At 52.3% G+C, this 23,884-nt stretch overlaps 9 protein-coding genes across 9 annotated transcripts; 4 read left to right on the top strand and 5 right to left on the bottom strand.

The window, feature by feature from the left end:
• The first annotated feature begins 124 nt into the window (after positions 1 to 124).
• PV09_01109 (uncharacterized protein) lies at positions 125 to 2,911 on the top strand. Its single transcript, XM_016353952.1, has 2 exons — positions 125 to 159; positions 210 to 2,911. Exon 2 carries the CDS (start codon positions 265 to 267, stop codon positions 2,431 to 2,433), a length of 2,169 nt encoding a protein of 722 aa, XP_016218047.1. The 5' UTR covers positions 125 to 159; positions 210 to 264; the 3' UTR covers positions 2,434 to 2,911.
• A 459-nt stretch (positions 2,912 to 3,370) lies between these two features.
• On the bottom strand, positions 3,371 to 5,513 carry PV09_01108 (uncharacterized protein). Its single transcript, XM_016353951.1, has 2 exons — positions 4,991 to 5,513; positions 3,371 to 4,934 (listed from the first exon to the last, which is right to left on the bottom strand). Exons 1-2 carry the CDS (start codon positions 5,054 to 5,056, stop codon positions 4,029 to 4,031), a joined length of 972 nt encoding a protein of 323 aa, XP_016218046.1. The 5' UTR covers positions 5,057 to 5,513; the 3' UTR covers positions 3,371 to 4,028.
• Positions 5,514 to 5,613: 100 nt separating this feature from the next.
• Positions 5,614 to 7,623, top strand: PV09_01107 (uncharacterized protein). The gene is made up of 2 exons (XM_016353950.1): positions 5,614 to 6,155; positions 6,298 to 7,623. Exons 1-2 carry the CDS (start codon positions 6,127 to 6,129, stop codon positions 7,235 to 7,237), a joined length of 969 nt encoding a protein of 322 aa, XP_016218045.1. The 5' UTR covers positions 5,614 to 6,126; the 3' UTR covers positions 7,238 to 7,623.
• Positions 7,368 to 8,710, bottom strand: PV09_01106 (uncharacterized protein). The gene is made up of 2 exons (XM_016353949.1): positions 8,032 to 8,710; positions 7,368 to 7,970 (listed from the first exon to the last, which is right to left on the bottom strand). Exons 1-2 carry the CDS (start codon positions 8,658 to 8,660, stop codon positions 7,703 to 7,705), a joined length of 897 nt encoding a protein of 298 aa, XP_016218044.1. The 5' UTR covers positions 8,661 to 8,710; the 3' UTR covers positions 7,368 to 7,702.
• A 2,808-nt stretch (positions 8,711 to 11,518) lies between these two features.
• On the bottom strand, positions 11,519 to 12,878 carry PV09_01105 (uncharacterized protein). The gene has a single exon (XM_016353948.1). The coding sequence runs from the start codon at positions 12,844 to 12,846 to the stop codon at positions 11,596 to 11,598; it is 1,251 nt and encodes a 416-aa protein (XP_016218043.1). The 5' UTR covers positions 12,847 to 12,878; the 3' UTR covers positions 11,519 to 11,595.
• A 196-nt stretch (positions 12,879 to 13,074) lies between these two features.
• On the bottom strand, positions 13,075 to 15,830 carry PV09_01104 (acetolactate synthase, large subunit, biosynthetic type). The gene is made up of 3 exons (XM_016353947.1): positions 15,320 to 15,830; positions 13,578 to 15,260; positions 13,075 to 13,522 (listed from the first exon to the last, which is right to left on the bottom strand). Exons 1-3 carry the CDS (start codon positions 15,663 to 15,665, stop codon positions 13,473 to 13,475), a joined length of 2,079 nt encoding a protein of 692 aa, XP_016218042.1. The 5' UTR covers positions 15,666 to 15,830; the 3' UTR covers positions 13,075 to 13,472.
• Positions 15,831 to 16,325: 495 nt separating this feature from the next.
• PV09_01103 (uncharacterized protein) lies at positions 16,326 to 17,843 on the top strand (the record flags this gene model as incomplete). Its single annotated transcript, XM_016353946.1, has 3 exons — positions 16,326 to 16,395; positions 16,484 to 16,535; positions 16,595 to 17,843. The coding sequence occupies 3 exons, from the start codon at positions 16,326 to 16,328 to the stop codon at positions 17,841 to 17,843; spliced, it is 1,371 nt and encodes a 456-aa protein (XP_016218041.1).
• A 2,398-nt stretch (positions 17,844 to 20,241) lies between these two features.
• PV09_01102 (uncharacterized protein) lies at positions 20,242 to 22,117 on the top strand (the record flags this gene model as incomplete). The annotated part of the gene is made up of 2 exons (XM_016353945.1): positions 20,242 to 20,380; positions 20,433 to 22,117. The coding sequence occupies 2 exons, from the start codon at positions 20,242 to 20,244 to the stop codon at positions 22,115 to 22,117; spliced, it is 1,824 nt and encodes a 607-aa protein (XP_016218040.1).
• A 162-nt stretch (positions 22,118 to 22,279) lies between these two features.
• Positions 22,280 to 23,744, bottom strand: PV09_01101 (uncharacterized protein). The gene has a single exon (XM_016353944.1). It carries the CDS (start codon positions 23,626 to 23,628, stop codon positions 22,621 to 22,623), a length of 1,008 nt encoding a protein of 335 aa, XP_016218039.1. The 5' UTR covers positions 23,629 to 23,744; the 3' UTR covers positions 22,280 to 22,620.
• Positions 23,745 to 23,884: the final 140 nt, after the last annotated feature.

The following is a 23,884-nucleotide window of genomic DNA, read 5'->3' as shown; positions in this document are numbered from 1 at the left end:
GACCCGGCGTAGTCCATTTCAGGCAACGAGGGCGCCGTCTCCGCACTCTGACCTCCACATCCTGCGAGCGTGACTAATGGAGAACTTCAAGTGGAGCGTCGCTTCCACCTCACGCCTGCTGACTCCTCTCACAGCCCATGTGCGTGCGCCGCGATTCCAGTGAGTTCAGACGTCGACGATGACGAGACGGGGCCCTAATGAGCATGCAGTGTCGCAGCTGGTGAAGGAGCGGTTGATCCTGTTGCCAGGATGAAACTATGAGACATGGTCGATAGCAAACGCAAGAATCGCGCTGGGGATCCCGAGCCCGGCTCAAAAAGACAGCGCGTCAGTCGGGCCTGCGATCAATGCCGGAGTGCACGAGAGAAGTGCGATGGCATCCAGCCGATTTGCTTCACCTGTGCTTCATCCAACCGCGACTGCACCTACACCACCAACCCAAAGCGCCGGGGGATCCAGCCTGGATACATTCGCACGCTTGAGCTCACCCTAGCATGGACTCTGTGCAATGTGCCTGGATCTGAGGAAGCTCTCCTTGAGCTTCTGCAGCAAGAAAACGGCCAATTGCTCATCTCCAGCACAGACAGTGCTGCGTCCAACAAACTCCATAAAAAATGGAGAAAACACATCGTATCCAAGGCTATCGATCGAGTGCTTTCGGGCGAAGGTATAGCTGACTTGTTTGAGCATGGTGTTTCGACTTCAGGGGATGATGAAGAAGATGAGAACGCTCCCGAGGCCACCACCGGCCCCGTAGCTTCGCTCTTAACGCCAGAATCGCTCAAGACTGGCCATGCACAATTCCAGTCTGATCACACAATTCTTCCCACAATGCCTGAACTGCCTGTGCAGAACATGCAAGAAGCTCATACCGATGAGGCAACTGCGCATCAGATGCTCCAATTACCTGCGAACCATTGGCGTCTTATCGACGTATATTTTGCCTATACGCACTCATGGCTTCCTGTGACTTCGAAAGAGCAGGTTTTGAAGCTGTGCTATTCGTATCCTAAGGAGGGTTTACAGTTCTTGCCTGGATCTTCATCCGCAGATCATGCAGAACTGTGGAGCATCCTGGCTTTGGCCTCGCTTCAAAACAGATCAACAGCATCTCCCATGGGAGTTTCGAGTCTGGAGTTGCTAAGAACTGCCGAAAGTCTCTGCTATACTGTCGTGGATGACTTAGACATTGGACACGTTGGGGCTTTTTTAACGCTCGCGCTCATCAATATTGGGCTACAGAGGACGCAGCTTGCCTGGCTACTACTCGGACGGGCAATACGCGCAGGCTTGTGGTTGAGACTTGATCTTACACAGCAGACTTCGACTTCCACGCGCAAGATGGAGAGGCTCCAAGCCCTCCTCCTTGGCTGCTTCGTTGTCGAGACTGTTCTGGCGATACAACTAGACGCCGTGCCCAGCCTGCGATCGGACCTTGTTCGAGAGCTTGATTTGATACCTGAAGAAGGCTTGGACGAATGGCAGCCATGGACAGGATGCGATGGTTTCCAATCGAGCAGACAGCCTGCGCGCCCAACGCTTCCTTCGCAGGCAAAGAGTACATTCAACCAACTCGTGACTCTATGTTGCATTCTTAATGACCGAATCATCGAACGGAAATACGGCCAACAGACGCCGCTCACTTCTGCTTCTCTTTCCAACTGGCTTGCTAAATTACCTGCATCTCTTGGACCTTTGCATTCAATGAATTTAGAGCAGACCTCGCCACAGAAACTGCATTTATTTCTGGCATTCTTGGTCGGTCGTGCCTACGACTCTTCGAATCGCGCTACGATTGAGGAGGCTCTTTCAGTCCTTGATCACTTTACCTATGCACTTGGTCTTTCAGCCATGCCGCCTCTTTTCGCCTGTTTTCTGACCATTCTGAAGGCGAGAGCTAAAGACGATGGTTTTCAGCAAAACCGGTTAGCCGGTATCCTTACACGATTCTGGTCCGTCTGGAAGCACCCCAGCAGAGACGGTGGCGCATCAGTCTCACCCGCCAGCATTGACCTTTCAACGCCGGATAATGACAACGTGGCAACGCCTAGGCCCCTAACTGCAGCAAATACGAACGTCAACTCCATGACTTCACCACTCGCTGCAGTTTCACCGCAGCTGCAGCGAACGGAATCGATACATGTAGCGAGTCCTGCTTCGGCAGTGCTTCACCCACAGCCCGTCCAAACCATCGCAGTAGCACATCCAACACTACCTGCACCGCCACAGCTTTATGACGACTCGAAGATCCGCAGCTACAGTGTGGATCAATCTATGGATCTCGACGCTCTCTTCGATCATTTCACAGCAATCGAAGGCACTGATCAATCTGCCTCACATCCACAATTCATGCAGAATCTTGGATTTGCGCCGAACGTTAACTTCGCAGATCTCATGACGAACGAGTACGGATGGGAGTTTCGTCCCGGGTGAAAATACGACTGTGCGGCATTTTGCAGGCAGAAGAGAAACGTAGCATACAGCTAAGACAGGCCAACGTCTGTCAGGCTAATAACTGGTTTAGCATAAGAGCATACTCTTGCATGATCCTGCTTCATAGATGACAAACATCTATCTCCATGGGACAAGACTAAGCCTCTCTGACGGACAAATATGATGGGCATGGAACAATACGACAATTTGCCACTGTATATAACATGAGATGATACCCGCAGGCTATTGAGTTGGTATATGATACATTTCGAAACAGGCTTGAGCCCAATGCTCTCGTTCCATATTCTCTAACCACATGAAGGGTAGAACATGCAGAATTGGTCCATATATATGAGGACACTTGTGTAAAAGCACATAAGGATAATTTTTCAAGGCGATGGACAGAAGAACGTCAAGAATGACGATTGTATGATTAACAGCGCGTCCGTCGATTATAGCGCCATTACTAAGATGTTTGGACTTAAAAAAAAAAAAAAAAAAAAAAAAAAAAAAAAAAAAAAAAAAAGAAGCCAACTCCTTCGCTACGCAATCTCGTTAGATTTACCCACTCAGTGGCTCTTGCTATGTGCAACCCATTCAAGCCCTTTGAAAGTATTTGCCCTTCTACGAATGAGGGTTCGGCTCCGCTGGAAACAACGAGCACATATCAGGAACGTTTTGTGGCCCTTGTGACGCTCGTCATCAATCGACGAATGCGGCCCCGTCCTTCGGCATTCTGCCCCGAGGACATCGCTGTCAACTCCTAGTAAACAGCCAGTCCATGTGTGGAACAAAGCCCCCTCGAACCGAGACGAACTTTGGAGAGGATGTTTAGTTCCAGCGCGTGTCCGCGCACCCTTGCAGCCGTCCGGCCACAGGCCGACCTCGCCGAGGACGTTGTTGCCGCTGCAGAAATCGTCGCCCAAGGCTGGCAATCCACGTTCCTGAGTTGGCAACATGTGCTGCGGTAATACTAGCACAGCGTGCAAGGACTCATCAGTATCGACCGGGTGGCGCAATCGACGCCATGTGTTGAAAGTCGTTTGTTTCTTGGCTTCTGGGAGCCTAACGATGACGCTCACAGGTACGCTCAAAACAAACGTAAAGTGCGGGCGACGAGGGCACAGCTGGCAAAGAATGGGCTCTATATTAGTGGGCACAATCAAGGAGACAAGAATTCAATCTGGCTTATAAGCCAGTAGGAGATATTGGTCGGGCTGGAACTGAGAGTGAATGGAGATGAGAAGTGCCAAGGCTCCCATTGGGTTATGCTTGGGTCTTTATGTACAGCTGCCTGGCAACCAATAACCAGTGTCAAAGATTCTACGATCTTCTCTTTCCCAGTTCTCCCACAAGTGTAGAGAACAGGTGCTGATCCGTTATGCTTTTCCGAAGGTGTCATCGGTCATCCTCAGCCGTGGCACGTCGATACCTGGTCCGATGCGAACATTCGGAGTCGCAATCTCATGGTTGACTTCAAGTTTCACGGCCTCATCATATTTTCCATCGGCTGAAATCAGTCCAGATGCACGCACGCAGAATCTAAGCTCTGCGAAGTCAAGTAATCACGCCACCAGGAAAGCAGGCCAACGACTCTACCAACCTTCGATTTTGAATTCGAATATTCTGTCGGCATCGCCTTTTGCAATTGGATGTCCTAGCTGGTCATAGAGTGTTCTTTCAAAGAACGTGACGCTCCCTTGCCGATCGACAAGCATAACGCTCTGCTTTTGAGTGCCATACACGCCGCCTGTAGGATTGAGCTTTGCAACTCCCGTCGGCGTGCCATTAGCGGCCGCAACCTGATCGGAATTTTTCCTGTTCACGAGGTTGACGTCGCCAATAGCCGGGATGAAAATGCTGTGCCGCAGTTGGCGCAGATATATCTCGAATTCTTCGCCTACCTTCTGGCGAGGCAGCGTGTCGCGACTGAGGATGTCCAGAAAGCGGTTTATCATGTCGGATTTGCCTTCCTTTAGGGCCACTGCTTCTTGCACGCCCTGCTTGACAAGCCGCTCCGCGTCTTGCACTTTGGGCCAGCTTTTGTCCTCAAAGTGGGAGTTGCTCAGCGCGTGTGTTTCATTGGGGGTTTGCAATATCCAGGTCACGTCTTCGGGCTGCAGGCTCCGATTGGAGACTATGGCAAGTCCGCGCTCCTGGACTTTCTCGTTGTTTTCTCCGTGCAGCCGACCAAAAAGCAGACTAAAACCTCCGATTCCGTCAACGCCTTCGCTGATGAGCTTGTGAGCAGCATCCTTTGGCGATTCGGTAGAGTCGGCTGGTGTCTTCAGGAATGAGTTGACCACGGCGCCTCTGCTTCGACGTCCTTCAATGATAGCTTGACCCTCTTCCCTGAAGTTGGTTAAGCAAGCTATACGGCCTTGCTTGGTGATGCCGAGCCATGTGCCTCGCTCGGCACGGTGCATGTCCCGTCCTCCCAGAACATAGCTGTGCGGCTCCTCCCACCAGTCAGCTACTGCGGTGGGTCGCTGAAGAAATTCCTAAAAGTTTGTCAGATTCATAAATCCGAGCTCAAAGTATCCTTTTGATCACCCACATCTCTGTTGCTAAGGAGGATCAGAGGATACTCTGGATGGCTGTTTGTCACGATTGCTATGCACATGATTTCAGAGCTGGAGTCGATTGTGAAACGAATGGTTCGGAGGATAAGTAACGAGTCGAGCACAACAGAAAGCCGCCAGCCAACATATTTATGCAGAGGCTTGTTGCAGGAACACACCGCCCGATTGCGAGGCTACTGCTGGTTTGACGCAGAATGCATGAACGGGGACGTGGACAGCACTGGTTCGGTTGGCTGGTTGTGCCTGCACTGCCAAACGACGGAGTCACAGTGCGTGGCAACAAAGCCAGCGAAAAAATTTGCGATGATGGTTCGATGGAATGCAAGGGCTCGCGCTGCCACGAGTAGCGAGATCTGATGTGCTGAGGCCTGGTTCGTTGATGACGGAGCCGTGGTGGGCGTGGCTGCCGTGGCTGGGCAATGACAAGCTCTTCGGCGAACTTCGGAGTACGGGTGGACACGACGACGAAGAAAGCGCCGTCGCCCGCCGGAAATGGACGACAAGCAAGCCGCGAGCGCACAACCAAGAAGACGGCCAGGCAGCTAGGTAGTGTCAGCCACTGCCCTTGCTGCTGGCTGTGGGAGCCAGCGCTGTCACGAGCTGCTCTGACCCCGAGTCGAGCTGCCAGTGGTCACGGCGTGTTGCGGCTCCGACTTGAACCAAGATCTGGTGACCCAGCGTCCATGCCGCCACGCTCTTTCGTCAGATCACGGCACGCGCACTGCCTTTTGGCGTTTCGGTGACGATCGACGACGAAAAACAGCTCACGTCAATTCTGCGCCCACTCGCTCCACGGTCATTGTTCAGGCTCGTACACATTCTCGACCCGAGCCTCGTTCCCCAAGCCGTTCATGTGTAATTTCAGCCTGGCCGGAGAGATCCCTGCATGCAGGACCGCAACTGGCGCCAATCGATTACGCTACAGTCCGTGCTATCCTAAGCTCCACTCCCGGAACTCCCCCTCCAGAGCGTACCGTCGTTATCCTTCTGCCTTGACAATCTCACAATCTGTCTTCTTGCCCAGAAGAATACTTGTCCTTTTGAACCTTCAGGCATAAAAGGCCACTGGGTCTATTGTTCAGCGCCCAAACCCCCATAGGCACCAGTCGCCATGTTTTCCGTTATTGCGGATTTGCTCACGTACGTTACTTCAGCCTTCTGACCCCACATGCACGCCATGATAAGCTCTTGACATGCATGTGCTCAAAAAATTTGTGCGCGAGATGCGTCCCTCTAAGTGTCTCAAGTATCTGCGACGAGAAAGCTAAGACGTCCTGCGTAGTACCGTCACCACAGTTCTCTTCCCCATCTTCGCCTCATACAAGGCACTTCGCACCTCGGACCCGGCCCAACTGACGCCATGGCTCATGTATTGGGTCGTGGTCTCTCTCTTATTCACCGCTGAGAGCACGCTAGGCTTCGTCTTGAGCTGGATTCCTTTCTACTCTTGGCTCCGACTTATGCTACACCTCTACCTCGTCTTACCGGGCAAGCAAGGCGCAACCCTTCTGTACCAGGAGTACGTGCACCCCTTCTTCGCGGAACACGAGAACGACATCGACAAGTTCATAACAGAGGCACATGAGAAGGCCAAGGCAGCCGGGTTGCAGTATCTTAAGCAAGCTGTCGAATGGTTCAAGGTGAACGTGTTGGGCATGGAAGCAAGACCCCCAACGCCACCAGCACGCCATCAGGGAAGCTACGCTCAACAGCTATTTTCACGCTTCAACCTCCCCTCAGCACGGGAGGGACTTGCAGCCCCCGCCGGCGACTTCGTCTCCCTCCTTGCCTCTGCTCTACAGTACACGACATCCACTGGCGGCAGCCGCGAGGCCCAAGCACAGGATCTCAGCGCGTCCGGCACGCTTATTCCGCGTGAGCTGTCCACCAATGCTGAACGCATGACCTACATATCCACACAGCGCGAGCGTCTGCGCGTGCTCCTCTCCGCCTTCGACAAGGAAGCGTATAACTTAGCCAGTGCGCCGCCTGACTCTGAGCCGTTGACCAGAGAGAGGAGCACCGGTGACCTCAGCAAGAGCAGGAGTGAGGCGGACTTTGACAAGATTGAAAAGGACGAGGTACAGTCGAGTGCTGCGCCGGGCCAGGGCAGCTGGATGCCCTGGAACTGGTCGAAAGGCAACCCTCAGACGGAGGCGTGGGCGAGGGACAAGGACGCACCTCCTCAGGGCAAGTCTTCGGGGGTGGACGTGGGACTTTAGATCGTCATGGACTACGAAATCTTTCTTCTGTCGACTCGCCTCTTGTGTAACGGATTTACTACACCTTTTGTATATGATTAGACGCTTGTATCGCTAGATTATTGTTCTCACGACGAAGGGATACAGAACTGGGAGATATGGCGCCGAGAACGACGATTTCAATTCTAGTGCGGAGTGGGTATATGTCGCCAGGACAATGCAGACACATCTACGTCTATCTTCATGTACATGCGCTTCCTAGCGCGACTGGATATAGAAGAGCACATTGCACTGCTCTATGCACGTGTTATCAGTCCTTCAGGAACGTCGGGCAGTCAACTTTCAAGTGACTAAATGCCTAGATCTTCTGTCGATCTGCTTCCCGAATCATGTGCCTTGGATGTCTGGGGCCGGGCTGCTGTGTTCCACAATGCAGCAATCGTCGCACGAGCTTCCGTCTCTCAAGACATGGACTCTTTGTATCTGTCATGAGAATTTGAATCCGCTCGGGGGGACATCAACATCCTTGCGCATGAAGATTTTCTTCTTTCGCTTGCTCGTGATGTGTTCGACCCACACCTCTTTACTGTACTGTGCCTTGAATTTGCGGATAAACACGGGGTCCCACAGCTCACTGGCTATGCCCAGATCTTTGCAGCATCGCATGAGTGCGTTAGATTTGCAGCCTTCCGTGGCGGTCGGTATTCCCTCTGGGTCAAAGTACTGTTGTTCACCGCGAGCTATCGAAACGAGTCTATCGCAAATATTAGCACTTTCTCCGACAGAAATTACGCGTAAGATGTGAAAGATCATACCGTCCGTGAACAACGAGTCCATACTCCCGTGTTACACTCTTGCCTGTAACGATTGTCTCCCCTCTCGGCGCAAGTCCCCATCCTCCGGGCCCAAACGCTTTGTTGAGTATCCTCCTGTACTTGATTTCAGGCAAGTATATTATACCGTCGGGTTTGATTTCTACATCATCGGGGCTTAGAGGCGCCATGAGCGCTTCCGAGGCCTTTTCGCTGAATGGCACGGAAGAGAGGCCATGAAAGGAACGCGACCAGTCCACTGGGTTGCCACTAGAACTGATGGGATTCGCATCTGGCAAAGGTTCGCCTGAGGGGGGCGGTAAGTCATTGAGACCGGAGGATAGAGAACGATGGTTTGCAGGGGATATTGCGCTTGATGAGAAAGAGTTGGGCTCAGTTGGCGGCGTAGCCTTGGGTGCCACCGCTGCTGGTTCTGAAGCTGCCGGCTTTGCAGCTGTGGTGGCTGTTCGTGATGTCGGTCGCGTCAAATTGACGCAAGCTCTTGACGAACCGGAGAGGTATCTCGCCCCGTTGATAAGGTCTATGGCATTGCGAGGTGCGAGATTGACTCTTCGTGGCGATGAGGCTCGAAAGGTGCCAATGAACGAGCGGAGGGGCACTGAGGTATTCATCGCTAGGCTGGCTCGGCACAAAAGGTAAGGAATACTTGCGGAAATCTGCTCGATGGATGCGGGAAGAGCACAGAGAAGCTCACCGTGCCCAGAAGGGGAAAGGTTCAAGCCGCGGAATCACGTGACTTTAAGTCCTCCCCCGCTGAATATCCAAGTTCAAACAAGACGACATTTCAGCCCCCATTGAATCCTAATTGCAGCAAATTCACCTTTTACCTTCGTTGGTTAAGTTCAGCTTGTACAGAGATGCAATATGTGATGGTGCACTAATCAGTTCCACGCGCGATAATGCAATGACGAGCAGTGTTGGTTCATACTTGTCATCGTCTAACGTCCTTTGCCATCATAAACAAGTTGCCATCTTCGATTGCGCGGAACTGTCAAGGCCGATGATAAGATTCACCCTGGCACACGAAAGTATTGCACAGCTAGGCTGCTTGTCAGGATTTACACGGCAAGACCCGTACTCGAAAGCTGTAGCCCTTCCAGTCCCCCCGGGATTAGATCTTCTTCCAATCAAAGCCAAATTTCAAATCCTCGAAACTTCAGCCATCCATTATATTTCACCAATCATGGCATAGCAGGTTCATTTGCGTGACTTTACGCCTGTTGTTGAATGCCAATACGGGTTTCACCGTCTTATGGCCAATTCTCTTTCGGAACATGGCGCGTGCCTATGACCTACTTTATATTCTTTTTATTTCTATTGGAGATTTCCGACCGCAGAACCGGGGAATCTGTGCTTACACGGATGCAATCTGAAACTGGACAATTGTGCAGCTGTGCAGCTGTGCAGCTGTGCAGCTGTGGGTTATATTGTGTAGATATTGTCGCCAGCATTAGCTGCGGTCTCATACGTCCTCTTCACACAGCAACATTTACCGCCTTCAATGCAGCGTGGTAAAAATGGCCCAAGTTATCCCCCCTCATCTTCTCGCCTTCGAACATCACCCGCTCTACACAGAGCTACTCCAGGGGGCACCTTATCCGCTTGATCGACCTTAAACCGGGAGAATTCGATGCACCAATTGTGATCACGCTGTTCATAGTCGATCTTGAGTATGCTCCCGAATATGAGGCACTTTCTTATGTCTGGGGTAACCCAAGAGATCGCACACCGATAAAATGCAACGGGCGCAGACTAGATGTCACATTAAATCTTGATGCTGCATTGCGGAGGGTCCGACTTCCTGATCGATCACGCATGATATGGGCAGACGCGATTTGTATTAACCAAAAAAGCGACCGTGAGTGTAGCTACCATGTTTCATTCATGGACAAGATATACAGGAACGCGAAGCAAGTCCTGGTCTGTATGGGAGACGCCGGAGACAAAAGTGCTGCCGCAGTCAAAGCATTGGTAGAAGAGTTCAAGATGAGGGCTGCTCCGTTTGAAACTATAGCGGATATGCCCGTTCTTGCATCAAATGACCCAATTCTTGACGATTCGAAATGGCAGGACTTTGCATATCTCATGAAGCGTCCCTGGTTCACCAGAGCCTGGGTTCTTCAAGAGGTTGGTGTGACGCAACGACCCGTTGTTCTCTACGGCAAGGAAGAATTTGACTATCGGGCCTTAACTCAACTGTGTCGTTGGATCACTCGCTGTGCGCCCGGTTTGCAATCAAAGGCGGACTTGTTCCTCCTGACTGTCCATACAGATTGGGAATTCTGGTCACCAGATTGGCGCGATACGTCGGAGAACCCAGAATACACTTTACTGGACTTTCTTCAACACGCAAGAAACTTGGCTTGTGGGAGGCCACACGATCACATCTACGCATTTCTAGGCCATCCCTTGGCCCAGAAGCCGGATGGCAGTGGACCGGTAATAGTACCGAATTACGCCCAACCAATCTCAGAAGTCTACATGGATTTCACCACTCACTTGATAGACGAGTATGGACTTCGTGTTCTCTCTGCAGTGGAGCACAACGAAGAGACGATCTTGGACGACTACCCAACGTGGACCATTCGCTGGGACGTTGAGTTGACGCAGTGCTCTTTCGGCTATTGGATGGGATTCTACTACGCTGCAGCGACTGCGATCATACCCAACCCGCCTTTTGTACGAGAAGGCAAGGGCTTAAAGGTCAAGGGTCAGATGTTTGATGTCATTAAACAGGTTTGGCAGTTCTCAACTACATCTGAAAACTTGAAAAAGCCCAAAGAACTATCTGAAGTCCAGCCTGGGGGACAAAACAAGGGAATCTTAGATGATATCTGGAATCGCTTACAAAAAGACGACACTCCATGCGTCTATCCACCGGAGCAGAAAGTGCATGTCTTCGGTCTGACATTGGTTGCCGGACTGACAAACTACAAGCGAGCTGAGGACGATCTTAAGACGCATACCGCAAACTTTGCGGCTTATTGGAAATTAATGTCGCAAGCGACTGGCATTCCATGCCCCTCTGAACTTGAAAGACTGACCGGTGGTGATCCAGACAGATTCTGGGTCGACATGACGCTTGCATGCGAAGGACGCACATTCATCCTGACCGAGTCTGGCTATTTTGGCCTTGGTCCGTGGGTTTCCAAGCCCGGCGATGCGTGTTGCTTACTTTTCGGCGCCCGAGTGCCAATGGTCTTGCGTAAAAACAGTGAAGCTTCGTACAAATTTCTTGGTGAGAGCTACGCTCACGGTGTAATGACGGGCGAGCTTCTTAGCGTCGATCAACACGCAACGAACTTCGTTTTAGTGTAAGGGAGAGTTCTATGCACTACTCTTGTGCAATGTCGAGTCTTGTGGCATTGTGATACCGTCGACTAAGAGGGACAACCATGCAGGTGAATTATTCCACGACGGTAAGTGGATTTTGTTTCTTGCTCAAGGTAATTATCCTCAATTAACTATCCTCAATTTGAGAATTTCTTCCCTAGTTCAGAATGCTTTGAATGGTCGACTTGTTACATTATGATCCAAAAGTCACTGTCAATCAATTATATTCAGTTTGATATTAATGCCTAAAGGCTCAATATTTTCGTTTTCCTCTCGAGCCCTATCTTTAAGACCACTTCTCCACAACCTTTCTTCTCGCTCGAGTTCACACTTGCATATCGGTTTTCTCTTTGCTTCTTTACCGAATAAACTGTTCTCGATCTCGGAGTCTAGCTCGACACAGTTATGACAGCATCTTGGGTCTTGTGTACGTTCACAATCATCACACACAACAAGAATAAGGTGACATCTTCCTGAGCGACATTTGCTCAACCGATCTGAAGGCTCGTTGCATACATGACACGTAGACACGGGAAAAAGGCCGCTGTTGTTCGAAAGTCCAGTTGACCCTCGAGCGTCGAAGACATAATTTCTCCCTCGGAATAGAGAATCGCTTGGCTTTTTCCTGCCTTCCTTGATCTCTTTGTCCATCCAAGTAAGATACGCTGCAATGCCTCCCTTCAAAGTACAAATGGCATCTCCGTCTCGAATTTGCAGTTTTTCGGCCATCCACCTGACACCTTTCTCGCACCTGATACCGCCCGTGCAGTACGTCATGATATTTCTCCTCTCCCCGGACTTTGCGGCACCGCCGTCTAGCTCTGCCATGTGCGTCTTGACGTAACGTGGAAACTGTGAGAAACGCCTAACTTCGGGCGTGATGGCCTTGTCGCCCGTCCTCGGGTCGACGAAATAGCCAATCCGGCTCTCGTAGTGATTCCTCACGTCGATCAGAACCTTTTTGTCGTCGCTCCAGCACTTCTCGTGGAATTCAGCCGGCGACAGGCTCCGCACCGAGTCCCAGTTGCGGGGAGCGTAGTTGGTCACGCCGAGCGGCGTGATCTCGGCCGCGATCCTCACGTTCGCGCTCTCGAAGGCGCACGCGCAGCCGCCGGGGCCGGGCTTGAAGAACTCGTCCCGCTTCTCCCGCGTGTCGAGATCCAATCCTTCAAAGGTCCAGTGCTTCACGCATTCCTCGACGTAGGAGGCGATCTCGTCGTTCGTGCCGCCCACGGTGACGTTGAACCCTTCGGCCGCCACCCGGATCTTGCCCTTGAGATGCAGTCTCTCGCACAGTGTCCGGTGGAAAGCCGCAACCTCGTCAAGAGCCGTCAGACGCGGGCGAAGCTCCGCCGGAAGTTCTGGTGGCGCCGCGTAGTAGCGGTAGAAGAGGAGAATCGTGCCGCCGCCGTCGTCCTTTGCCGGACAAGTGCATTCGAACGATACCGGATCTGATTTCCCCATGAATTACTTACTCCGTTTGGCGGAAAGGAGAGCGAGCTCAGTAAAGGAAGTCGGACAGTGAGCAGCTCTGCACCAAGCATTTTTGAAATGTGAAGACAGTCACATGACACAATCAACTCATCTGTCCTCTCATGAGCGTACGGCAACGATAATGATAGAGAAAAAAGAGAATTTACGCGTTCATGCCTAGACGTTGTCAAAAAGCAACTTGCATAAAGGGCCCACGGCATTGGCTGTTCAGCTGAGAAAGAAAATAATGCTGCAAATGTGCAAACAGAACATTCCAGTGCGTAGTATTTAAGCAAGCAGATGCCCAATCTTATGCCAGAAGGATAGAGAAAGTAGGTTCAATTGGAAGCAATGCTGGCTCCTTAAAAACTTCTGCCTACAAAATGGCCTCATACAATCAACCGTTTACGAGTCCATGCTCGAAGCAACAAAGGTATCCTGAAGCCAAAAAAATCATGCGTATGATGCATTTTCCCCGTCCGAAAAAAAAAGATGCCGAACCAAACTTTTTTGCTCGCGCGAGCTAGAAGATCGTAGAAGATCATCTTAAGTCCAGCTGCAGACACAAAGAATAACTATGCTAATACATCAGAGCTTTTACCCGAAATGTGTAAGAACTATCTTCCAGATCGCTCCTTCATACGCTGTCTTCTTGCCTTTTCCTTTGCTGTTTGCAACGTTAGCTTATGGTCTTCATTGGAAACGGACATTTGAACACGTACCTTCGTCGTAGATCAGGAACTCGTGAAGAGCAGAGCCTCCTGGCACCATTGGCAGCACGGGCACCTTCTGATCGGTCACGATCTCCAGAAGCGCAGGACCTTCCTGATCAAGAAGCCACTGCAGCTTTTCTTCTAGCTCCTCAGGCTTGACTGCCTTGTTAGCCTTAACACCCATGGCATCAGCAAGTTTTATGAAGTCCGCATTCCGCTGATGGGTATGGCTAAATCTGTCTTCATAAAACAGAGACTGCCACTGCGTGACCATGCCTTGCTCCTCATTGTTAAGAACGATAACCTTAACGCCGACATTGAACTCAGCTGCGGTGCTGAGTTCGGTCAGTGTCATGGAGAACGAGGCATCACCATCGATATCTATGACGATGGAATCTGGGCGCCCGACCTTGGCACCGATGGCCGCAGGGAGGCCAAATCCCATGGTTCCGAGGCCACCGGATGTAATCATCGAGCGTGGATACCGCCAGCGGAAGTGCTGTGCTGCCCACATCTGGTGCTGACCAACTCCAGTCGTAATGATGACCTTTTCCTTGAAGGGGTCGGTAAGTTTTGACAGCGTAGTCATGACAGTCTGGGGTTTGATGAGGCCGTTTTCACCCTCCTTCTCATACGCCCACGGATACTTCTTCTTCCACTCATCAATCTGAGCAAACCATTCTGGTCTTGATGAGACTTCCTTGAGGTGTGGGAGTAGAAGACCGAGGTTCGTAACAACGTCACCTTCGACAGCCTCGGTGGCTTGAACAACTTTGTTGATGTTCTTCGGCATGATCTCGAAATGTACAATGCCACCTCGTCCTTCCTGGGCAGCTTCTTTCGCACGTGGCGCAAACTTCGCCACGCTGCCCGTAATGCGATCGTCGAAACGAGCACCAAGAGCAAGAATGAGATCGGCTTCTTGCATAGCCATGTTTGCATAGGCCGAACCGTGCATGCCGAGCATGTGCAGGGACTTCGGATCCATCTCGTCGAAACCTCCTAGGCCTTGGAGAGTTGTGGTGACGGGGATCTGCGCCTTATCTGACAGCTCCTTTAGAAGCTTTGGTCCGTTTGGATGGCTGAGAATGCCCTGGCCTGCATATATCACGGGCTTTTTGGCAATATTGATGAGTTCTGCAGTACGCTTGATAGACCCCTCAAGCTGCTTCATACTGAGCTCTCTTGCGGCTAGAGTAGCCGCACTCGGATGCACAGGCAGTGCGCTCTGCACGGGAATTGGTCTTTGCAGAGTACCACCAGTGATATCCTTGGGCAGGTCGATTAGGACCGGGCCGGGTCTTCCAGATGTCGCGATCTCGAAAGCTTCATTAATTCTTCGTGGAAGCTCAGCGATACTCTTGACCATGACATTCCACTTGGTGCACGCCCTCGAGATACCAATGACATCTGCTTCTTGGAAAGCATCAGAGCCTATGGCTGAGGTAACGACCTGTCCCGTGAGGACGACCATTGGTGTGCCATCCATGAGAGCATCCTGCATGGGTGTGATGACGTTGGTCGCGCCCGGACCTGAAGTGACAATAACAACTCCAGGCTTGCCCGTCGCTCTAGCATAGCCCTCGGCCATGTGTCCGGCGCCTTGCTCATGTCTCGGGAGAATGAAGTCGAAGTGGGGGGAGTTCATGATAGCGTCGAAAACAGGTAGGATGGCACCACCAGGGTAGCCAACTGTAGCAAAATCATCAGTTTCTCGAGCCGAGATGATAGGCGCGGGTGGCGTGACTCACAAACATGCTTGACGTCTTGTCTCCGCAGCATCTCGTGTATGATCTCTCCTCCAGTCTTCCCAACGAACGAATAGTCGAGCTCTGGGGCTTTGTAAGGCCGTAGAGGGTGGACGTCCTTCCATGACTCCTCACGATTGAATGAAGGGCTGGGTCGAGGCCTGTCCTGGGTGGCGGAGGCTGTAGATGTACTTTGCGTTCGTTTCGAGGCGTCATTCGCCTGCTTTTGGCCTGAAGCCTGAACAGCTTTCCGTGCGTTTGGAATAATTCCTGCCGCTGGGGCGGTTGTTGAAAACGGCCGAGCCTTGTTCAGACACTGAAGAGTGCCGCGTGCACGCCGAGGGATCATGCTGGCGGCTGTGTAGGGCGTGAAGAAAGACGTGCAAAGCTGGAGATTACAGGCTGCAGCACAATGAAGCAAAGAGGATGAAAAAAACAAGGACGGAAGAGAGCAATTGACGAGTATGAGAGATTGTTTGAGTCACCGAAGTGAGCAAATGGACGAGGTGCGCCTGGGTCGGTCGGGAAGTCATAAATTTTGCTCGACATTGACTAGCGCGCAGCGAATAGGGCGGGGAAAGCGCCTCCGATGATCGGAGCGGACCCATGCGACGCACCTGGGCCCATCATCCGCCCGACCGCCTTTCTCGCCCACGATGGGTTGCGTCTTGCATGTGCGCATCCAAGCCCGTCTGCAACGTTGTTGTTGCTGTTGGTCCTTCTTGGTGCTTCGAGCGTGCACAATCGCGAAGACAGCCTCGTGCCGACGATCGCCTCCGCTTGCTGGATTCAATCGCTAACGACCAGGACTCGCCTGACCGCGGCCTTCTCCCACGTCTTGCAACGCCTCGCAGCGGACACTCAAGAGGCCGCCTAAGTAGTATTTCTTGACCTTGAACGCCTGTCACATGACTCTAGTCACCTCCGGTTGTGGTCCCAAGCGTCGTGCGCAATCTGTCGTTGCTTGTCTGAATCCATCGCGTGCTGTCACGCCGAGAGACCGCTCGACATGTCTACTTTGAAGGCCCCCCAGCAGGGTCGTGCCCATAGAAGGTCACCCAGTGACGATCGGCGACAAGGTAAGAGAAACAGAAACACAATGTCACTAGTTCGCGTCGCTGCGACCCACAACGGAATATCGAAGAGAGACGCTGATAGGCAGCCCAGCAGCCGTTCTGAGCCCTTCCAAGAAAGGCCCGCTAGAAGATGAGCCAGACTTGTACGTACGCGAACGGCGGTTGTGGGCATTCTCCGTCATCCGACTCACTTGTATTCTAGGTCATCGAGCACAGTGCCCCAAGCAGACAGAGACCGATCAGTGTCACCACTTCCCCCTTCTCAGGCGCCTGCACAAGGCGTGGACCAGGTTCGCCAGAACATAGTAGCAATGATCTGTCGCCCAGAAATATACCGACCCTTGCCCCCAAATATGATCCCACAGGCCTTCCTCAGCTCTGTAAACGCAGCAAAGGCCGATGCGTCGGTCGAGGAATTGGTTGAACAGGGTCACTTTTATGCAGCCGCCATCATGAGTGCAAGGCGCCTCGCAAACCTCTACGGCAATGCGGATCTTCTTACTGTCTTTAACCTCTTTTACACCCGTCTGGCATGTCTCTCCTTGATAAACAATGCATGTCTTGAAATCGCCGCCGTGGAGTCGCTCGAACTGAGGGATCTAACAGCGGCCATGTACTTGGATCCTATCACGAACGAGCACATTGTACCGTGGCATCTTCGTGTCCTAGCAGTGCGGCTGCAGTCAATCGGTTTCAAGGACTGGCGACGGGGAATCATGTCGTATTACCTACTTGCGCATGATGCTCGCCAAAATATAGCAAAGGCACGCCATAAGCCAGACCCTGAAAATGAAAAGCTATGGTCTGCTCGACTCCATGATCTCGGTATTCGTGTAGCGAACATGCTAGTCGAGATGAGTGATTTAGATGCCGCGGGCCGGCATCTGCGAACGCTGTTATTGGATGAAAGAGACGAAGCAGAGAAGAAGCGTCTTACATTCATGCAGATCCTGGTTTGGCTACAGATAGGTGATCTGCGAGCAGCGCGACGGTGTCTCGCAACCTTATATGGAGCATCGGTGCCGGTGGCTTCCCCTAGTCTAGAAGCTATGGACTTGACAACGGAGGCATCTGAGAGTTACACCGCACGTGTCCTCCATGCCCTGACCCATATGGCGGAAGGCAACTTTTCGACTGCCGCAGAAGAGTGGTCATCAATCCAGGCATCGTATCCTGAAGACGACATGATCAGGCAGAACAAGGCCATCTGCCTCTTGTACATGGGACGTATGCATGAAGCACATCGGTGTCTCGAGAAAGCGGTGGAAGATGCTGCGGCTGCACCTTCCCACTCATTGCTGTTCAACCTTTGCACTTTCTACGAACTTTCCAGTGACCGGGCGAGGGAGATGAAAGGGAAGTTGGCCGAGAAAGTGGCGGAAAAGGAGCCCGCAAGCAGCGGTTGGCAGAGAAGCACTGCGGATTTTAAAATGGAGACTTTGAGAGCTTGAGGGTAACGAAGAGACGAACATCGGTTTCAAGGTCACTGAACGGGCGTGCGTTAGGCTCGCTGACGTTTTCCTGCGAAAGGACGCCGTCACAACAGAAGATCAAGAAAGGGTTGCGTAATCTTCGAGAACGTGATTTGCTGCGTCGGCGGACAAGTAGTGCGATGTCGAAGAGTGGCAATCTAAGTTGTGCAGAAGATCAATCCGCAGCTGCCGACGACTCTGCAGGAGTGCTCCGACTTCTGAGACCACAACATGGGTTCTGCACGACCTCACAATTCCAGCGGGCCTATAATTGCCGGCAAGGCTTCGTCTTGAGCTCAGCTTTCATGTTTGCGCCTATAAAACGGCACAGGATCTGCGAAAGGATAATGTCTTGATCATGAAGAAGGTTTATGAACTTCCTTCCAATGATTTAGAATGATCTCATCTCCATGTATTTTCGTCAGGACTGTCGTTATCCCGACTGTGAAGATCGATGGCGAATGAGACAATGGAGAAGGCGCAGGACGACCGTTGGCTCTCGACCACAAATTCACCAATACATCTCAAACCTTATGTATATCCGCTTGGGGCCGTGTGGCACTTGCAGAAATGGCTGCGCTTTCCTACCGCGTCAGAAAGCAGTCGAGGTCACAATGCTGTCATTGAGTATTGAAACAGCAAGGTCAGGCCGGCCATGATTTCGCAATACGAGAGAGATGCAACCATCGCTATCCTGAAGTTTCCTTTTATTGCCATGCTAAGGACAGCACGAAGTAAGTCATGGGTGTCTCAACCAGACCCGTCCATAAGCTTGTTCGGGATCAGGAGATCATGACCTGGAAATACGCGAACTAGCAGCGACGAAGTGCGTCCGTCCACTAGGGCCGCCCTACAGACTTGTTCAGTTTAGCGTGCCATCGGAGAACAGCTATGTTTTTCAAGTGCCACGTCGGTGCTCAGGTACCAACAAGCGGACGCGCCCAATCAACCGACTCCGAAACGAACGGGGCATGACAGGATGTTCACAGCGCAATAGTGGCCCTCTGCAATTCGACCTCGTTCTGACTTGTCTCCGGCGGGCGATGCTATGCCCAGAGCGGCTGCTGCGCTGACGTGAAGGGAACACAACATGGTCTTCCCATGGCATGTTCATCACGAGCACAGGGATGAACAACAGCAAATCGCATATGAAGAAGAAGAAAATTCCGGTTGCTAAATGTGGAAGCCTAAGCGGCAAGCGGAAGCGCCAACAAGACAAGTCCTGTTCCTGCTGAGGAAATCAGGGGCCGCGATTGGCTGACTCCTGGGCTCTTGGCAGTGATTTCAACGGCCGTGTCCGAGTGCATGTGGAAAGTAAAAAAGCCATAAGGGGCCCTCAGCCGCATGGCTCCTAACGAGGCTAGCATCCTTGGTGCGGAGATGGCAGACACATGTCTTCCGAGCTGCGGACAAGAAGCTTTGCGCAGGACTGAGCAGGTATGAGGGGGATATCGTCTCGTATGGTCCGTGTCGCGTCGCTCTGGAGCCTGCAAGACGATCGTCAAATCTCTCCGCATGCTTGTTGCTTCTAGGCATTGACGGTCTCCCGCTGACAACAGGGAGTGCTTCGCGTGATTGTTGTTGATCCCGGCAGATATGGCAACCATCAGCCCGACAAATTTAGATTTCTCGATTGCTATCGCGGAGGCAAAGTTGAACATTGCCAAGACACGTTAGCCCTTTCGGAGCCAAGCTCACTTCGTACAGTTTTTAGCCCAAGCCTGGTATCCTGCACGATGAAATTTGCAGCCCTTCACGCTGTCGACAGTAATTGGTCGCCATGTCTGCTTGCCTAAAGCCCGGTCTCAAAAACAAAAGCAAGAGCACGATCGCAATCTAAAGTTACATCTCCACGTGGATCCTTCGGGCTAGACCTGCTCAAACTCTCTCATGGCTAGCCGATGTGGCGTTCACAGCTCTTGCCATTCTCCGAGTCATAGGGGAGCAAAGCCATCGGCGTTGAAGGCGTGCCATCCTTATCCTGCCGCCCATGACAGTCAAGTAATTGCTAAGCACAATCACACTATCAGATTGTGGCTTCCGCATTATAACTGAAAACACAAGCTGGAGGAGCTTGAACACGACCAGTGTCTATTTGTGGCTTCGCTACCAAGAATGCATCTCACCATGATGGGGTCAAGAATGTGCCAAGGCTCACCCGTAAGTCCTTTTTATACTCTCCAGCGTCGATGGTCTCTCACTGCCACTCTTTGTCAATCATCTTGCTCCCTAAGCATTTCTATTGGAGTAGTTCTACTCCGTCCCTTCGTTATCGAAGTTACCGTCGCTCGTTAAAGCCGCGTTGTTATCATTATCTTTCTTGTTCTTCTTAGATACTTCAGTTTTACATACTAATCACTACCATCTGTGACCCGCGATGAAGTTTTTCACTGTTGCGGCCCTTGCGGCCACAGCGGTTGCCTACCCAGGCTCCCACGGCGGCAGCAAGAGGGATCATTCAGGTGTTTTCAGGCGCATCATTGAGAGGGCGGGTGAAAGACTGGCAGAGAGGCAAGGTGCGTGAAGACATCGTTTCTTGCAAAGGTCAATACACTGAAACCACAACAGGACCACCTGCCCAACCTGTGATCCTAATTGGTGATCTGCAGCAGGCAGGCACTGGTGGTACTGCTACCAACGACCAGATCATGGGCTGTTTTAACTCGCCCAATGGCGCTGCGTGCTTGTCAACGGAGACCTACACACCACCAACGAAGGACTCTGAAGCGTGCGCTGCAGATACCTGCTGCATCTGGTCTTACATCAAAGACGATCTCGTACCACTCTTTAGGGAGGCCGATGGTACTTGCAGTGACATAGCTCGTTCTGCTGTCCGTTTCGGTTTCCACGACGCCGCTGCTTGGAACACCGCCCAGACTACTGGTGGTGCTGATGGTTCGCTTCTTCTGTCTCCAGATGAGACCAATCGCCCTGAGAATGCCGGTCTGAATGTTGCTAAGGCTGCTCTGCTTCCCATCTATTACAAGTACAAGAGCTACGGTATCTCAGCCGCTGATCTGGTCCAATTCGCCCACAACGTCGCTGTCGTGGTATGCCCTCTTGGCCCACGTTCACTGACCTACATTGGCCGCCCGGATTGGAACCCAGCGGAGGGCGAGGCTCCTACAGGCCTTCTTCCATCTGCCACCGCTGATGCCGATACCAACTTGAACCTCTTCGCTGACAAGACCATCGGTGAGGTCGACCTCGTTGCTTTGCTTGGTGCTCACTCCACCGCCAAGCAATTCTTCTTTGACACCTCCAAGGCTGGTATGCCTCTTGACTCTACTCCAGGTGTGTGGGACGTCGCCTTCTATTCTGAGGTCTTGAATGGCTCTGCCCCATGCGGTGTTTTCCGTCTGCCTTCTGACGATTTCCTTGGCGCCGACGCCTCCACCATCGGCGGTTTTAGGGCCATGTCCGCTGGTTTCCCATCTGACACTGGTGCCGGTCAGATTCTTTGGAATGGCCTCTATGCTAAGGCGTACCTTCGTCTCTCTCTTCTCGGCGTCGCTGGCATCCAGGGTCTGACTGATTGCTCAAAGGTCCTTCCCCCTGCCATCTCTACCTTTGAGCAGCCACCAGACGCCAAGGTCACTTGTCCAGCTTCCAGCAGCAGCAGCAGCTCCGTCATTCCCTCCTCAACCAAGTCCTTCAGCTCCTTCAGCTTCTTCCCCAACACCACGAGTCACAACAGTCACCCCACTCACCCAGCATCGAACAGCCATGGTGGTCACCCCACTCACGCGGGTTCGACTAGCAAGGGTGGAAATGGTGGAAAGCCCACGGGTAGCTACGGTAATGGAGGCTATGGCGACGGTGGCTATGGAAATGGTGGCTATGGTGACGGTGGCTACGGAAGCGGACCTAAGCCAACCTCGTCTGGAAGTGGTGGTTATGGCCACGGCGACGGTCACTGGGGCTACTCCACTTCGACCATCTACACGACCAAGACTATCACCATCACCGACAAGCACGGTCACCCGACTGAGACGTGCGTCACCGAGCCCGTTGGAACCACTACCTGGCCAATCGAGGGTCCAAGCAAGACGACCACAATTACAACGACGAAGACTTCAACCATCACTATGCACGGCGGCAAGGTCACGACCAGCACCTGGGAGGAGCCAATCACAACTACGGTTTGGGACGACGCCTGGACCTGGGTTTCTCCAACTGTCACTGCTGCGGCTACCAAGCCAGCAACCTGCAAGGTCAAGACCGTCTCTATCACCACCACTGTCTGGGCATGAATGCTCAGTTTGGGGTAAAGGGAACGTCATGCGGTCGCTTGTGGGGATGCTGATTCGTGCTTGTGTTTTGTTTAGAGCGGATTATTTATACTCCCTCGCCATGTCACGATGGAAATGATGTCACCGTTTGTTTAAGAATCCTTTGTAAAGTGAAAGACCACATCAAGGGAACGTTGGGGATCATGTATTGCTCGCCAACACCTAGGATTGGGCCCTTTAATAGATGTAATTAACTTCTTCGAAACTCTGACCTGCATTAATGGGTATTATTCGATTCTTCTCACGTGCTCTTCTTTGGTCTGTGGCGTTACCAGTGTTTTGTGTTAGCTAAAGCCGTGACCATGGTCTGTATCGAACCTATTTGCTATTCCCTGCGGAAATCATCACTTGTTGATCAAGACAGAATGTGATCCCGTGCCCACGTGCTGTAGAACCGTAACACAATGTTTCCGTAAGGAGAATCTGAATGTTTGCGATTACACGCGCAATCAGGACGCTATCCTCTATGCTGGTCGGGGTCCCAAACGTCGCCTCATAATCTGCTCGCAGAGGATCTCCAGTCCTTGCTTTGCGACAGGTGCGTCCATGTACATCCACGGTTCGATGAATTCCGCCTCCATCAGGACAAAGGCGCCATCGTCCCTGATCACGCCGTCAATGCGCGCATACAACGGCGGGTCGTCGCCTGATCGTTCAAGCTTCCTGTCCACGTGTCTCCATATCCGTTTCGCAATCCGCGACGCGTTTTCGTTAACTTGGTCCGCTTGCAGAAACTCTTCGGCACCCCCGAGCTCGGCTTGGCTTCGAAAGTCATCCTTCCGGGGAATCTTCCTGACGGCGTGCGAGATCACGCCGTCGACCATCACAATCGACAGCTCGCCGGACGTCGTGATCTCCGGCACATACTCCTGGATCATGAGCTTGGCGTCGTCGCCGAGGCCCTTGATGTCGTTGAACGAGCTAATGGCCGCTTCGTCGGCCTCGCTGAGGGTCTGCGCGTCCCGAATCAGATACGTCGAGAACGAGGAGGCCGATATTGACGGCTTCAGAACCACGGGGGTTTTGCTCTTCCTAAGCTGGAGCACATGATTAATTGCAGTTGCTGGGGCAGGGAGGGGCAGATACGTGGTCTCGATCACGGGAATCCCGGCCGTTTGCAGCTCGGGCAGATACTTGGCCTTGTCCATGTTCCACAGGACGACGGTCAGCGGGTTGTAAATCCTCGTCTGTCCTGAAAGCGAGCGAAGCTCCGACACGAGCGAGCCCACTCGGCTGAGGTGGAGGTGGTAATCCCACAAGCGAAGGAAAAGTATGTGCGAGTACGCCTTGAGGTTCACTGGCTGGTCCCATTCAAGAATGGAGCGAGCCGAGACCTCGACGCCGCATTGTTGTAGACGGACAGCTACAGGATCCTGAAGAACCTTCGCATTTCCTTCGTCCGACGGTTCCGCGGTCAGGAAAAGAACACGTCGAGTCGACGCGACGGAGGGCATCAGGCTTGACTGCACCATAGCTTGTCTTTGGAATACTTTGTGCGAAGGGAACAAAGAAAAGGGCGCGGTGCTCTAAGATGCAAGAGCAATCGAGCACGAAAACGACGTCTTGTATCTGTATTTTTGGGGGATTTTTGCTGACGTCTACCTTCCAGAAGCTCATTGTGCGCCTTTCAACACGAGACTGTTCCTTTGGAGGTCTAGTGGGCAGCTCCAAAAACTTACGAACATTGTGTCCCGTATCGTGGACGCAGAACAGACGGAATTGGGGGTC

The sequence above is a fragment of the Verruconis gallopava genome (genome assembly GCF_000836295.1).
Source record: "Verruconis gallopava strain CBS 43764 unplaced genomic scaffold supercont1.3, whole genome shotgun sequence".
Taxonomy (NCBI): domain Eukaryota; kingdom Fungi; phylum Ascomycota; class Dothideomycetes; order Venturiales; family Sympoventuriaceae; genus Verruconis; species Verruconis gallopava.
Note: the sequence above shows the minus strand (reverse complement) of the source record. Positions and strands in the feature narration are given on the sequence as shown.